Source organism: Callospermophilus lateralis, chromosome 3, assembly GCF_048772815.1.
Source record: "Callospermophilus lateralis isolate mCalLat2 chromosome 3, mCalLat2.hap1, whole genome shotgun sequence".
Classification (NCBI taxonomy): domain Eukaryota; kingdom Metazoa; phylum Chordata; class Mammalia; order Rodentia; family Sciuridae; genus Callospermophilus; species Callospermophilus lateralis.
The window spans coordinates 64,206,474-64,223,150 of record NC_135307.1 but is presented as its reverse complement, the minus strand read 5'-3'; the positions used below and the strand labels follow the sequence as shown (position 1 = coordinate 64,223,150).

Genomic DNA, 16,677 nt, shown 5'->3' with positions numbered 1-16,677 from the left:
GGAAGGAACAATACATTTCAAAACTTTCCAAAGCTGGTTCTTTGAAAAGAATAAGAAAATAGACAAAAGTTTATTGAATTAGGTGAATTTTAAAAAAGAAGGAAAGAAAACCCAAGTAGCATTAGGAAAGAAAGGAGGAGCATGAATGCAGACACAGATTGAGGTTATCTCATGAGTCTGTGAAGAAAATTTAAATGGTAAGTACCATCCTCCCACAGCTGAGGCAATAGAAAGTCTGCCCGCCCCCAGTTCATCATAAGAATGGGTACTTATCCTAGGAGTTCAAAGATTGTCCTACTTTGGGGAAAATTTTTAATGCAGTTCATTGTGTTATAGTATTTGCTCTATTATGTGCATATAAATTTGTCTTGTTAGTCTGCTCTGTCATCTCTGATTTTAAATACAGTTATGTAAACATAAGATTAAAAAACTATAAAATAGCAAAGTTAAAACAGTTTTCTTCCCTTATGTAATCATTATTAGTGTATTTTGTAGTATGTTAGGAGAAACTTGCAAGATGGAAGTACTTCATTCATAGGTATAAATACCAAAATCTTATTTAGTGTTTATTTTAAAATAAGGAATGCTGTTTTTTTCCATAAGATTTAAAACTGTGTGGAAAAATATATTCTAATTTTTCCTCATAATTTTTCCTTGTGTTTTTTTTTTTCTTACAAGTTGTTTTTATTTTTTTAAACTTTGATTTGTACTGCGTAGGTGCAATTGATATTTCCTGTAACCTAGGAAGAATCATCTTAGTTTTTGTTTTTGTTTCTTAGGTACAAACCATTTTGAGGCCAGTTCATCAGAAGGAAGGACAAGAATTAACTGCTTTGCTTAGTGCTCCACATATTCAGGTAAAAAACAGAACCATCATCTATATGTTTTTTCTGAAATTTATCTGGTTTTTTGTTTGTTTAGTTTTTGCAAAATCAAACTTCTCTAGGATTGGAAGAAACCTTAGACATTGTCTAGACAGTCTTGATGTTTGTAGTCTCCTCTGCAAATTGATTATTATTGTTGGATTATATATTTTCTAATTTAAAATTAATCAAATTATTTTGTAAACAACTTCCTTTTCTTTCAGAATTGGACAAAAGTTCATATTTTGGTTATTTTCCGTGAATCTTAATTATCTAGAGTAATTATGCCTTTACATTGATTTTGTTTGTATAAAGTTTGATAAGCATTTTGAACTTTAATAAGCCACTTCAGAGGATTCAGTGGTACACTTAACACACCTTTAGTGATCAGTAGTTCCAACAGATACAGAGTTGCATCAATACTTAAGTTGGAAGGTTTGGAAATGGTTCTGCACATACAACTAAATATAGCACTTTTAAAGATTTAATGATCAGAATACTACATATATGATAAGGTTAAAAATCTATTTATAGAAATAAAACATGCTGATACTTAAAATGCTGTGGATTTCTTTGAAACAGGCACTTTTATTGGCGCATGATAAGGTTGCTGAGCAGGAAATGCAGCTAGAACCCATTATAGATGAAAAAGTTTATGAAAGCATTGGCCAGTATGGAGGAGAAACTGTAAAAATAGTTCGTATAGAAAAAGCTCGTGATATTCCATTGGTAAGTGTCCCACATCTCTGACCAGTGATACTTTCTACACAGAGATCTCATGTATGGGAAGTAGTAGAAGACCCCAGTATATTCTTAGTGGTTTTTCTCTTTTGAAGTACTTTATTGGAGTTCTGTTTGGAGTACTTCATTCTGTGTTCTAGCTCATCTTACACTCCTTATTCAGTTGAGAAAAATTTGTTAATTGTGTTTTTTTGTATGTGTGTATGTGGATTGGTTTTGTGGTTTTGTTTGTTTGTTTTGGTACTGGGGATTGAACCCAAAGAACCTTTGCCACTGAACTCCATCACTAGTCCTTTTTTTATTTTTATGTTGAGACACAGGGAGTTACTAAGGGTCTTGCAAAGTTACTGAGCCTGACCTCAAACTTGGATACTCCTGCCTTGACCTCCCAAGTTACTGGGATTACAGGTGTGCACTACTGCTCCCAGCAGTAATAGTGTTTTACTCATCCATAATTCAATGAAAATAATAGCTTATGGAATATTTATTGAGGAATAAAGAAGGATAAGTAATTTATTTCATTATTCTCCCAACTTACTTTTTCAAAACAATAATTAGAAACAAATCTTTTAATTCAGTTGAGTTTATTGAAACACAATTACTTGTATACTTTAGATATTATTTAAAAAGTATATATTGCTTGGACCCACGCTTGAGCTCAGACCCAGGCCTAGGACCACCCCCGTCAACCCACCCTAGAGCCCAGGCTTAGACTCATCTCTGAAAGTGATTACATCCATCTTGGGACATGGCTTTTTTGAGTGACCAATGCTATTGCTGCCACCATCTTTAGTTGCAGTGAACACCAGCCATGGACTGTTCACCCCATAATCTTGTAGTGTCCATGCAGATTACCTGTACCTTACCACTACAAGATTATGGGGTGTAATACTTCAGATCTGCACTGCAAGAAAGGGAGACACATTGACAACATGAAAAAACAAGGGAAGAATGTGCTCAGACAAACCAAGATTCTACTACAACAGAATCCATTGACAGTGCAGTTGATGAAATATCAGACAAGGAGTTCAGAATGTACATAATTAAAATGATCTGCTAATTAAAGAATGACATAAGAGAGAAAATACAGGCAAAAATTGATAACACCAGCAAAGAGATAAGGGAGCAAATACAGGTAGCAAAAGATTACTTCAAGAAAGAGAGAATGATTCTGGAAAGAAAACAATCAGAAATCCTTGAAATGAAGGAGACAGTAAACCAAATAAAAAGCTCAATAGAAAGCATCACCAACACACTAGATCACTTGGAAGATAGAACATCAGATAATGAAGACAGAATATACAATTTTGAAAATAAAGTTGATCACACAGTGAAGATGCTAAGAAACCATCAACAGAACATCCAAGAATTATGGGATAGCATCAAAAGACCAAATCTAAGATTTATTGGGATAGAGGAAGGACAGAGATCCACCAAAGGAATGCACAATCTCTTCAATGAGATAATATCAGATAATTTCCCAAACATGAAGAATGAGTTGGGAAATCAAATACAGTAGACTTACAGGACTCCAAATGTACAAAATTACAACAGATCTACACCAAGGCACATTATAATGAAAATGCCTATCATGTAGAATAAGGATAGAATCTTAAAGGCCACAAGAGAGAGGTGAAATTACATATGGGGGAGACCAATTCCGATCTCAGTAGATTTTTCAACCCAGACCCTCAAAGCCAAAGAAAGTGGATGCCACCCAAGAATCTTATATCTAGCAAAATTAAGCTTCAGATTTGATGACAAAATAAAAACCTTTCATGATAAACAAAAGAATTTAAAGCGAGAATGCCTGCACTACAGAGCATTCTCAGCAAAATATTCCACAAGGAAGAAATGAAAAACAACAATGAAAATCAGCAAAGGGAGGAACTACACTAAAGGAAAGGCCGATCAAGGAGAAACCAAGCCAAGTTAAAAACTAAAAATAAACCAAATTGACTGGGAATCCAAATCATATTTCAATAATAACCCTGAATATTAATGGCCTAAACTCATCAATTAAAAGCCAATTAAAGGGTTGACAGATTGGATTAAAAAAAGAAACCCAACAATATGCTGCCTTCAAGAGACTCATCTCACAGGAAAATACATCCACAGACTGATGGTGAAAGGTTGGGAAAAAATGTACTACTCACATGGACCACATAAACAAGCAGGGATTTCTATCTTCATATCAGATAAAGTGGACTTCAAACCAAAGCTAGTGAAAAAGGATAAAGAAGGACATTTCATACATCAACAAGATATAACAGGCATAAATATCTGTGCCCCAAACAATGGGGCATCTATATATATATCAAACAAAACCTTCTCAACTACAAGAATCAAAGAGACCACATCACAATAATACTGGGTGGCTTTAATACACCACACCACTGTGATGTATTTTAATATATATCACCACTGGATAGATCTTATAATCAAAAACTAAACAAACTATAGAACTCAATCAAACAGTCAGTAATTTAGATTTAACAGGCATATATAGTATATTCTATCCATCAACGAGCAAATAACTTTCTTCTCCGCAGCACATGGATCCTTCTCCAAACTAGATCATATTATGCCACAAAGCAAGTCTTAGCAAATATAAAAAAGTAAAGATACTACCCTGCATTCATGGAATGAAATTAGAAATCAATGATAATATAAAAAATAGGAGCTACTCCAACATCTGGAAACTAAACAATACGATATTGAATGATGCCTGGATAATAGAAGATATTAGGGAGCAGATTAAAAAAATTCTTAGAGGTCAGGGAGAACTCTGATACAACTTATCAGAATTTCTGGAATACTATGAAGGCAGTGCTAAGAAGAAAGTTCATTGCATTAAGCTCATTCATTAAAAGAAGAAAAAGTCAACAAAAAAAAGGACCTGACATTGTATCTCAATGCCCTAGAAAAAGAATAACAAACCAACACCAAAAGTAGTAGAAGACGGGAAATAATTTAAACCAGGGCAGAAAATGAAATTGAAACAAAAGAAACAATTTTAAAAATTGACAAAACAAAAAGTTGGTTCTTTGAAAAAATAAATAAAATTGACAAACCCTTAGCTACCCAAACAAAAAGGAGAAAATTCAAATTTCTAAAATTTGTGATGAAAAGGAAAATATCACAACATATTGAAATATTGAAATACAGAAGACAATTAGGAACTATTTTGAAAATTTATACTCCAGTAAAATAGAAAACCTTGAAGACATCGATAAATTTCTAGAGGCATATGATCAACCCAAACTGAGTCAAGGGGTCATACACAATTTAAACAAATTAATTTCAAGCAAAGAAATAGAAGACACCATCAAATGCCTACCAACCAAGAAAAGCCCATGACCGGGTGGATTCACAATAGAGTTCTATAAGACCTGCAAAGAAGAATTAATACCAATGCTTCTCAAATTATTCCATGAAATAGAAAAGGAGGGAACCCTTCCAAACTCATTCTATGAAGCTAGTATCATCCTGATACCAAAACGAGGCAGAGACACATCAAGGAAAAAAAATTCAGACCAATATCCCTGATGAACATAGATGCAGAAATTCTCAATAAAATTCTGGCAAATCTCATATAAAAACATTAAAAAAAATAGTGCACCATGATCAAGTTGGGTTCATTCCAGGGATGCAAAGTTGGTTCCATATATGGAAATCTATAAATATAATTCATCACATCAATAGATTTAAAGATAAGAATCATGATTATGTCAATTGATGCAGGGAGAGCATTTGACAAAATATAGCACCCTTTCATGTTTGAAACACAAGAAAAACTAGGGATAGTAGGAATATACCTCAACATTATAAAAGCTTTTTATACTATACCCAAGGCCAACATCATTCTGAACAGAGAAGAATTGGAAAAATTCTTCCTTCTAAAAACTGGAACAAGACATGGATGCCCTCTTTCACCACTTCAACATAGTCCTTAAAACTCTAGTCAGAGCAGTTAGACAAACAAAGGAAATTTGGGTTGGGGCTGTAGCTCAGTGTTGGAGTGCTGCCTAGCATGTGTGAGGCACTGGGTTCGATCCTCAGCACCACATGAAAATAAATAAAGGTATTGTGTCCATGTACAACTAAAAAATATATATATTAAAAAAAAGAAAGAGGGCTGGAGTAGTGGCTGAATGGTAGAGCACTTTCCTGGAGTGTGTGAGGCCTGGGTTCTATCCTCAGCACAAGAAAGAAAGAGAGAGAGAGAGGGAGGGAGGGAGGGAAGAAAGAAGAGAAAATCTACTGACAACTAAAAAAATTTTTAAAAGGGATACAAATAGGAAAAGAAGAATTCACACTATCGTTATTTGCTGACAACATGATTCTATACTTAGAGGATCCAAAAAATTCCACCAGAAAACTTCTAGAATTAATAAATGAATTCAGAAAAGTAGCAGGATATAAATCAATACCTATAAATCAAATGCATTTCTATACATCAGTGATGAATCCTCTGAAACAGACAAATTAGGAAAAGTATCCCATTCACATTAGCATAAAAAAAAATAAAAAGAAAACGTGGGAATCAATTTAATAAAAGAGGTGAATGATGTCTACAATGGAAACTACAGAACACTAAAGAAAGAAATTGAAGAAGACCTTAGAAGATTGAAAGATCTCCCATGCTCTTGGAGAGTCAAAATTAATATTTCAAAATGGCCATACTACCCCAAGCGCTATGTAGATTCAATGTGATTCCAATTAAAATTTAATTCCAATTAAATCATTCCTTAGAATAGAAAAAGCAATCATGAAATTCATTTGGAAAAATAAGAGACCTGGAATAGACAAAGCAATCCTTAGCAAGAAGAGTGAAGCAGATGGCATCACAATACCAGACCTTAAACTATACTTCAAAGCTATTGTAACAAAAACAGCATAGTATTGGCACCAAAATGGCATGTAGACCAATGGTACAGAATAGAAGACACGGAAACGAACCCATATAAATATAATTATATCATACTAACCAAAACATACATTGGAGAAAAGATAGCCTCTTTAACAAATGGTGTTAGGAAAACACCATTTTCCTAACGGAAAGTCATATGCAGCAAAATGAAACTAAACCCCTACTTCTCACCTGCACAGAACTCAAAGTGGATCAAGGACCTAGGAATTAGTCCAGAGATCCTGTGCCTAATAGAGGGAAAAGTAGGCTCAAATCTTCATCACATCAGATTAGGCCCTGACTTCCTTATCAAGACTCTTAAAGCACAAGAAATAAATCAAGAATCAACAAATGGAATGGATTCAAACTAAAAAGCTGCTTCTCAGCAAAAGAAACAATCAGCGAGGTGAAGAGAGAGCCTACATTTTGGTAGAAAATTATTGCCATACGCACCTCAGATAGAGCACTAATCTCCAGGATATATAAAGAATTAAAAAATCCTTAACACCAGAAAACAAACAACCCAATCAATAAATGGTCTAAAGAGCTGAACAAATACTTCTCAGAAGAAGATATACAGTTGATCAACAAATATATGAGGGGACTGGGGATGTGGCTCAAGTGGTAGTGCGCTAGCCTGGCATGTGTGCCCCCCGGGTTCGATCCTCAGCACCACATACAAACAAAGATGTTGTGTCTGCCGAAAACTGAAAAATAAATATTAAAAATATTCTCTCTCTTCCCCTCTCTCTCTCTCACTCTCTCTTTTAAAAAAATGATAAAAAAATATATATGAAAAAATGTTCGACATCTCTAGTAATTAGAGAAATGCAAATCAAAACTACTCTTAAGATTTCATCTCACACCAATCAGAATGGCAGTTATCAAGAATGCAAACAACCATAAGTGTTGGTGAGGATGTGGGGAGAAAGACACACTCATACATTGCTGGTGGGACTGCAAATTGGTACAGCCAATCTGGAAAGCAGTATGGAGATTCCTTAGAAAACTTGGAATGGAACCACCTTTTGACCCAGCTATCCCACCCCTTGGTCTATACCCAAAGGACTTAAAATCAGCATACTATCGTAATGAAGCCATAACAATGTTTATAGCAGCTCAGTTCACAATAGCTAAATTGTGGAACTAACCTAGATGCCCTTCAGTAGATAAATTGGTAAAGAAACTGTGGCATATATACACAGTGGATATTACTCAGTGTTTAAAGAGATAAAATCATGGCATTTGTAGGTAAATGGATGGAGTTGGAGAATGTCATGCTAGGTGAAGTAAGTCAATCCCAAAAAACCAAAGGCCAAATGTTTTTTGATAAGTAGATGCTGATCTATAATTGGGGGGTTGGAGGCATGGGAAAAATGGAGGAACTGTGATTGGGCAGAGGGGAGGAGGCATGGGGGCAAGAAAGATGGTGTAGTGAGAGGGACATCATTACCCCTAGGTATGTGTATGACTGTGCATGATGAGGTGCTACATTGTGTACAACTAGAGAAATAAAAAGTTGTGCTGCGATTGTATACAGTAAATCAAAATGTATTCTGCTGTCATATATACCTAATTAGAATAAATAAATAATTTTTTAAAGAAAGTATATATTCCTTACTATTTGTGTTACAGTTTTTAGATGTAAAACTTTTCAAATCTCTTTTCTCAGACTGTTATTATTGACTTACATATCTTTCCTTTATAATCAGAGAAATATTCTTTAATCCCTGTGTCTCAGATTGTGTCTTGATATAAGGAATGTGGTTTTATAGGAATTTATGTAAGTAGTTCTTCCACCAAGAGAATACAAATTGGAAAAGTCATGAGAAAATGTTTAAATAAAAGAAAGTCTAGCGGAACAAATTTTATTCTTTATATTTTACTTTCAGTTTTTGAGCACACAATTTTTCAGTTGTGCTTCCAATTTGTATACTAATATTTATGTATAGTATATTTTTAAAAAATATTTTTTAGTTGTCAATGGTTCTTTTGTTGGTTTGTTTGTTTCTATGTGGTACTAAGGATCAAACCCAGGGCCTCATTCATGCCAGGCAAGTGCTCTACCACTGAGCCCCAGCCCCAGCCCATGTAATACATTTTAATATTAATTGAATGCAGCTTCAATATTTAACATTTGCATAATCAACCCGATTGGAGTTCACCTCTTCATCATGTTTTGAATGTTAAAAAACTCTTTGTAGTTAAAAGTCATGTTCATTAATCATGCCTACATGTACTAAAACAATTTGAATAGGATCAGCATAAAGACAACAAATATGATTATAGATCTTCACACTTTTTTAAAGCAAGTGCTTTTTTCTGCTATTGTATGCTTCAAAAGTTTGCTTGATTTCAGAATTCTAATCGTTTCTAAAGCAGAAACTATTGTGGGGAAAATAGTCAGCTTTCAAATCTAATTACAATTATTACTCTAGTTATGTAAGTAAATTTTTTTCTCAAGATAATTGAAGGCTAGTATTGTTGAAAAGAAAACATTAGAATTTAAAGATGAAATTCTTAATTTAAAAAATTGCATTTCTGTGTTTAAATTAGGTGGTGGTGTTGTTGTTTTTTAGGGTGCCACAGTTCGTAATGAAATGGATTCTGTCATCATTAGCCGGATAGTAAAAGGAGGTGCTGCAGAGAAAAGTGGTCTCTTACATGAAGGAGATGAAGTTCTGGAGATTAATGGCATTGAAATTAGGGGGAAAGATGTCAATGAGGTTTTTGACTTGTTGGTAAGTTCATACAGGTGAAGAATAATTGATAGCTCTTAAGAAATTAAGTTTTGGGGGGCTGGGGTTGGGGCTCAGTGGTAGAGTGCTCGCCTAGCATGCCTGAGGCACTGAGTTCAATCCTCAGCACCACATAAAAACAAAATAATGTGCCCACCTTAAAAAAAAAAAAAAAAAAAAAAACTAAACATATATAAATAATTTTTTTTTAAAGAAATTGGTTTTTTGTTGTTATTAGACTTAGAATTTCTTTTCTTTTTTTTTTTTTTTTTTTTTTGGTACTATGGGTTGAAGCCGGGGGTGCTTAAACATTGAGCCACATTCCTAACTGTTTTTATGTTTTATTTAGAGACAGGGCCCTGTTAAGTTGCATAGGTCCTTATTAATTTGTTGAGGCTGGCTTTACACTTGAAATCCTCCTGCCTTAGCCTCCCAAACTTCTGGGATTACTGGCATGCACCACCATCCCTGGTGCAAAGTGCCTTCTGATCATTATTTTTAACCCTTTTTATTGACTAACTTTATAGATTGAGCAATGCTCCCGCTGCTTAGGAACCAGAAGTTATAATGATTCCTGTCAAGTTTGGAGGTGAATGAAGGCTTCTGCTGAATGAAGCAGTCAGTGTTAGGCAATAATAGGGAACCTAGCAGTAAAACTCTATATAGTTAAAAAAAAAAAAAAAAAAAACACAGTGGATGACACACAAAGCATCTGGAAATTATGAACATTTGCATATAAGACTATAGAGGAGTTCCAGAATAGTCCAGTTTGGGGAATATTGATCATAGTATTATGGGATGATTTTCATAAATATGGATTTTAACAATCACTTTATCTTTTCATTATAGTCTGATATGCATGGTACTTTGACATTTGTTCTGATTCCCAGTCAACAGATGAAGCCTCCTCCAGCCAAGGAAACAGTAGTAAGTGATTTTTTAGATGTCCATTATTTATTGTTCCTTGATTGTTATTACTTATCTATATCAGAAATTTCACTGTGAATATTTCTTACACTCAAGTAAAAAAGGCCAATTCATTATTTATATTTAAATAAATATAAAATAATGAACATTTCAAACTGAAACTCTGAATCTTTTTAAAATTAAAAGAAAATAATTTCTATTTTATAATTTTTTTTGAAAATTGAGTTTTGTCTAACACTGAACATTGAACTTTGTCTTTTTCTCAAGTTATAAGTAGGTTTATTTAACTTAGTATAGGAGAAATAGTTCTTTTATAAAGTGTGTGTAAGTCTTAAGAGTGTATTGCTGTATGTTAAACATTTATTGAGCTCTATGAAAAGATGACCTTCATTTACCTTAGAAACCCAGCAATTTCACTCTTTGGTATATATCTAAGAGAAATGAAAACATATTCACAGAAGAACTTGTATATGTATATTCATAGCAGCCAGAAAGTAGAAAATCCTAGATATCCATCAACTGATAAATGTAAAACAGTTTGATTTATACACACCATGGGGTATTATTTGATAATAAAAGTCTACAATAAGTATACACGCTACAACATGGATGAACTTGAAAAAGTTATTCCATGTTAAAGAAACCAGTCAAAAGACTATGTATTGGTTCATTTATATGAAATATCTAGAATAGATAAATTTATAGAAATAGAATGTAGATTGGTGGTTCCTTACATTTAGGGGTGGGGATTTGGGAGAGAATGGGAATGATTGCTAATCAGACCCAGGTTGTTCTGGTGGGGGTGATAAAAATGTTTTTTAAAGTGTTTGTGGTGATAATTACATAACTGCATATGTACTGAAAATCATCCAGTTGTAAACATAAATGAACTGTATAGTATATGAATTATATCTCAAACTTTAAAATGATAAACTTTAAAGTGCTTCATTAACATGGAAGCCTGATCTATTCCTACTGATTATTCTTTATCTTTATAAAAGCATAATGGTTTAAGAAAGAACACCATTTCATTTTTTTTCTCAATATTTCATCATAGGCATGCTTTATATTTTGGCTGTTATTCTATGTTTTCCCCTTATTCTTTATGGAACATATTGAAGTTGATGCTGCATCTGCAACCTTCCTTCTGCTTGCAATTTGTAGAAAGAGAAAGGAAAAAAAAAAAAAAAGTTGTTCTCTGAATTTGAACAGTCTGATTCTCTGTGCATTTTTCCTTTCCATATATCTCTTCTGTAAATAATCCCTGAACTTCAAAAGTAGCTCTGCAAACAGGAGGGTTGGAATATCCCTTACTTAAAAATGTATAATGTATCCTTCCTGAATAAATAACTTTTGTTTTTTAAGAATGAATGTCAAGGGCTGGGGATGTGGCTCAAGCGGTAGCGCGCTTGCCTGGCATGCGTGCAGCCCGGGTTCAATCCTCAGCACCACATACAAACAAAGATGTTGTGTCCGCCAAAAACTAAAAAATAAATATTGAAATTCTCTCTCTCTCTCTCTTTAAAAAAAAAAAAAAGAAAAAGAATGTCAAGGGGCTGGGTCTGTGGCTCAGCAGTAGACCACTTGCCTCGCACATGTGAGATCCTGGGTTTGAACCTCAGCACCACATAAAATAAATAAATAAAATAAAGGTATTATGTCCAGCTATAACTAAAAAATAAATATCTAAAAAAATGAATATCAAAGGTTGATACATTTTATCAACATTTCCTCTATTCATGCAGTCTGGAATTCTCTAAAAGAAAACCCATATCTTCAATATATAAAATGAATCTAAGTGTTATGTTGATACTAATTTTGATATTTTCTGCATAATCAGAATATTGAAGTAATTAATTTAGAACACAGATTACTCCAGCATAAGAATGCATTTACTTTTGCTTCAGTGGCTATTTAACTCTCACCTTCATTATTTAGAATAAAAGACTGGTTTAATCTGAAAATCAAGGAAATATCTATTAGAGGTTTGTGGGAAAATATAGATTCATTGTGAGCAGTCTTAGGAGCCACTTAAATCAGAAAATGAAATCGACTTCAAGTCTAAGTTAATCAAAAGGGATAAGGAAGGGCAATATATACTGTTAAAAGGAACCATTCACTAACAAGACATAACAATTATCAATATTTATGCACCAAATAATGGTGCTGCAACGTTCATAAAACAAACTCTCCTCAAGTTCAAGAATCAAATAGACCACAACACAATAATTATGGGTGACTTCAACACACCTCTCTCACCATTGGACAGATCCTTCAAACAAAAGTTGAATAAAGAAACTATAGAACTCAATAACACAATCAATAACCTAGACTTAACCGACATATATAGAATATATCAACCATCATCAAGTGGATACACTTTTTTCTCAGCAGCACATGGATCCTTCTCAAAAATAGACCATATATTATGCCATAGGACAACCCTTAGTAAATATAAAGGTGTGGAGATAATACCATGCATCTTATCTGATCATAATGGAATGAAACTGGAAATCAATGATAAAAGAAGGAAGGAAAAATCCTACATCACTTGGAAAATGAACAATATGTTACTGAATGATCAATGGGTTACAGAAAACATAAAGGAGGAAATCAAAAAATTCTTCGAGATAAATGAAAATACAGACACCGCATATCAAAATCTATGGGACACAATGAAAAGCAGTTTTAAGAGGGAAATTCATTGCCTGGAGTTCATTCCTCAAAAAAAGAAAAAACCAACAAATAAATGAGCTCACACTTCATCTCAAAACCATAGAAAAGGAAGAGCAAAACAACAGCAAATGTAGCAGAAGGCAAGAAATAATTAAAATCAGAGCAGAAATCAACGAAATTGAAACAAAAGAAACTATTGAAAAAATTGACAAAACTAAAAAGTTGGTTCTTTGAAAAAATAAATAAGATCGACAGACCCTTAACCATGCTAACGAAGAGAAGAAAAGAGAGAAATCAAATTACTAACATACGGGATGAAAAAGGCAATATCACAACAAACGCTACAGAAATACAGAAGATAATTAGAAATTATTTTGAAACCCTATTTTCCAATAAAATAGAAGATAGCGAAGACATCGATAAATTTCTTAAATCATGATTTGCCCAGATTGAGTCAGGAGGATACACACAATTTATTTATTTATTTATTTTTTAATTTTTTTTTTCTTAGAGAATTTTTTAATATTTACTTTTTAGTTTTTGGCGGACACAACGTCTTTGTCTGTATGTGGTGCTGAGGATCGAACCCGGGCCACACGCATGCCAGGCTAGCGCGCTACCGCTTGAGCCACATCCCCAGCCCCGGATACACACAATTTAAACAGACCAATATCAATCAAGGAAATAGAAGAAGCCATCAAAAGACTACCAACCAAGAAAAGCCCAGGACCAGATGGGTATACAGTGGAGTTTTATAAAACCTTTAAAGAAGAATTAATACCAATACTTCTCAAGTTATTTCAGGAAATAGAAAAAGAGGGAGCTCTTCCAAATTAATTCTATGAGGCCAACATCACCCTAATTCTGAAATCAGACAAAGACACTTCAAAGAAAGAAAACTACAGACCAATATCTCTAATGAACCTAGATGCAAAAATTCTCAATAATATTCTGGCGAATCGGATACAAAAACATCAAAAAAATTGTTTATCATGATCAAGTAGGATTCATCCCTGGGATGCAAGGCTGGTTCAATATACGGAAATCAATAAATGTTATTCACCACATCAATAGACTTAAAGATAAGAACCATATGATCATCTCGATAGACGCAGAAAAAGCATTCGACAAAGTACAGCATCCCTTTATGTTCAAAACACTAGAAAAACTAGGGATAATAGGAACTTACCTTAACATTGTAAAAGCTATCCATGCTAAGCCTCAGGCTAGCATCATTCTGAATGGAGAAAAACTGAAGGCATTCCCTCTAAAATCTGGAACAAGACAGGGATGCCCTCTCTCACCACTTCTATTCAATATAGTTCAAGAAATACTGGCCAGAGCAATTAGACAGACGAAAGAAATTAAAGGCATAAAGATAGAAAAAGAAGAACTTAAATTATCACTATTTGCAGATGACATGATCCTATACTTAGAAGACCCAAAAGGTTCTACAAAGAAACTACTAGAGATACTAAATGAATTCAGCAAAATGGCAGGATATAAAATCAACATGCATAAATCAAAGGCATTCCTGTACATCAGCAACAAATCTTCTGAAATGGAAATGAGGACAACCACCCCATTCACAATATCCTCAAAAAAAAAATAAAATACTTGGGAATCAACCTAACAAAAGAGGTGAAAGATTTATACAATGAAAACTACAGAACCCTAAAGAGAGAAATAGAAGAAGATCTTAGAAGATGGAAAAATATACCCTGTTCATGGATAGGCAGAACTAACATCATCAAAATGGCGATATTACCAAAAGTTCTCTATAGGTTTAATGCAATGCCAATCAAAATCCCAAAGGCATTTCTTGTAGAAGTCATGAAATTCATCTGGAAAAATAAAAGACCCAGAATAGCAAAAGCAATTCTAAGCAGGAAGAGTGAATCAGGCGGTATAGCGATACCAGACTTCAAACTATACTACAGAGCAATAGTAACAAAAACAGCATGGTACTGGTACCAAAACAGGCGTGTGGACCAATGGTACAGAATAGAGGACACAGAGCCCAATCCACAAAATTATACCTATCTTATATTTGACAAAGGTGCTAAAAGCATGCAATGGAGAAAGGATAGCATCCTCAACAAATGGTACTGGGAAAACTGGAAATCCATATGCAACAAAATGAATCTGAATCCCTTTCTCTCGCCATGTACAAAAATTAACTCAAAATGGATCAAGGAGCTTGATATCAAACCAGAGACTCTGCGTCTGATAAAAGAAAAAGTTGGCTCTAATCTACATATTGTGGGGTCGGGCTCCAAATTCCTTAATAGGACACCCATAGCACAAGAGTTAAAAACAAGAATCAACAAATGGGACTTACTCAAACTAAAAAGTTTTTTCTCAGCAAGAGAAACAATAAGAGAGGTAAATAGAGAGTCTACATCCTGGGAACAAATCTTTACTCCTCACACTTCAGATAGAGCCCTAATATCCAGAGTATACAAAGAACTCAAAAAATTAAACAATAAGAAAACAAATAACCCAATGAACAAATGGGCCAAGGACCTGAACAGACACTTCTCTGAGGAGGACATACAGTCAATCAACAGGTACATGAAAAAATGCTCACCATCTCTAGCAGTCAGAGAAATGCAAATTAAAACCACCCTAAGATACCATCTCCAGTAAGAATGGCAGCCATTATGAAGTCAAACAACAAGTGCTGGCAAGGATGTGGGGAAAAGCGTACACTTGACATTGCTGGTGGGATTGCAAATTAGTGCGGCCAATTTGGAAAGCAGTATGGAGATTCCTCGGAAAGCTGGGAATGGAACCACCATTTGACCCAGCTATTCCCCTTCTCGGACTATTCCCCAAAGACCTTAAAAGAGCATACTATAGGGATACAGCTACATCGATGTTCATAGCAGCACAATTCACAATAGCTAGACTGTGGAACCAACCTAGATGTCCTTCAATAGATGAATGGATTAAAACAAGTGTGGCATTTATACACAATGGAGTATTACTCAGCACTAAAAAAATGACAAAATCATGGCATTTGCAGGGAAATGGATGACATTAGAGCAGATTATGCTAAATGAAGCTAGCCAATCCCTAAAAAACAAATGCCAAATGTCTTCTTTGATATAAGGAGGGCAACTAAGAACAGAGCAGGGAGGAAGAGCATGAGAAGAAGATTACCATTAAATAGGGACGAGAGGTGGGAGGGAAAGGGACAGAGAAGGGAAATTGCATGGAAATGGAAGGAGACCCTCATTGTTATACAAAATTACATATAAGAGGAAGTGAGGGGAAAGAGAAAGAAAAAAAGAGAGAGAAATGAATTACAGTAGATGGGGTAGAGAGAGAAGATGGGAGGGGAGGGGAGGGGAGGTGGGAATAGTGGAGGATAGGAAGGCAGCAGAATACAACAGTACGGCAGTATGTAAAAACGTGGATGTGTAACAGATGTGATTCTGCAATCTGTATACGGGGTAAAAATGGGAGTTCATAATCCACTTGAATCAAATGTATGAAATATGATATGTCAAGAGCTTTGTAATGTTTTGAACAACTAATAATAATAATAATAAAAGAAATAGTTAAAAAGAAAGGGAAGGGGAGAGAAAGAGGAAAAGAGAAATGATGCCAGGTTTACTTCTGTTAAAATATAGCTTTTGATTAATAGGTATCTTTTCAAAGTAAAAAGAGTGATGTGTAGTGTTCCTCTTTTCCTTCCTTTCCTCCTGTTCAACTCTCATTTTGCACTATCTCTTGCAAAGTTTTTATCAAAAGCTATCTGGCTTAAAATAGACTTCTATTATTAAAACTCTCATTGAAGCTTTTCCACAAAGGA

At 34.3% G+C, this 16,677-nt stretch overlaps 1 protein-coding gene across 4 annotated transcripts in view; it reads left to right on the top strand.

Moving 5' to 3' along the window:
* Pals1 (protein associated with LIN7 1, MAGUK p55 family member) overlaps positions 1-16,677 on the top strand; it is a 97,232-nt gene that overhangs the window by 57,452 nt on the left and 23,103 nt on the right. For all 4 annotated transcript variants that reach the window (XM_076850339.2, XM_076850340.2, XM_076850338.2 and 1 more), the window contains 4 exons: positions 780-857; positions 1,446-1,592; positions 9,096-9,257; positions 10,104-10,181. In XM_076850339.2, coding sequence (XP_076706454.1) covers positions 780-857; positions 1,446-1,592; positions 9,096-9,257; positions 10,104-10,181 — 465 coding nt within the window. The remainder of the gene's footprint in view (positions 1-779; positions 858-1,445; positions 1,593-9,095; positions 9,258-10,103; positions 10,182-16,677) is intronic.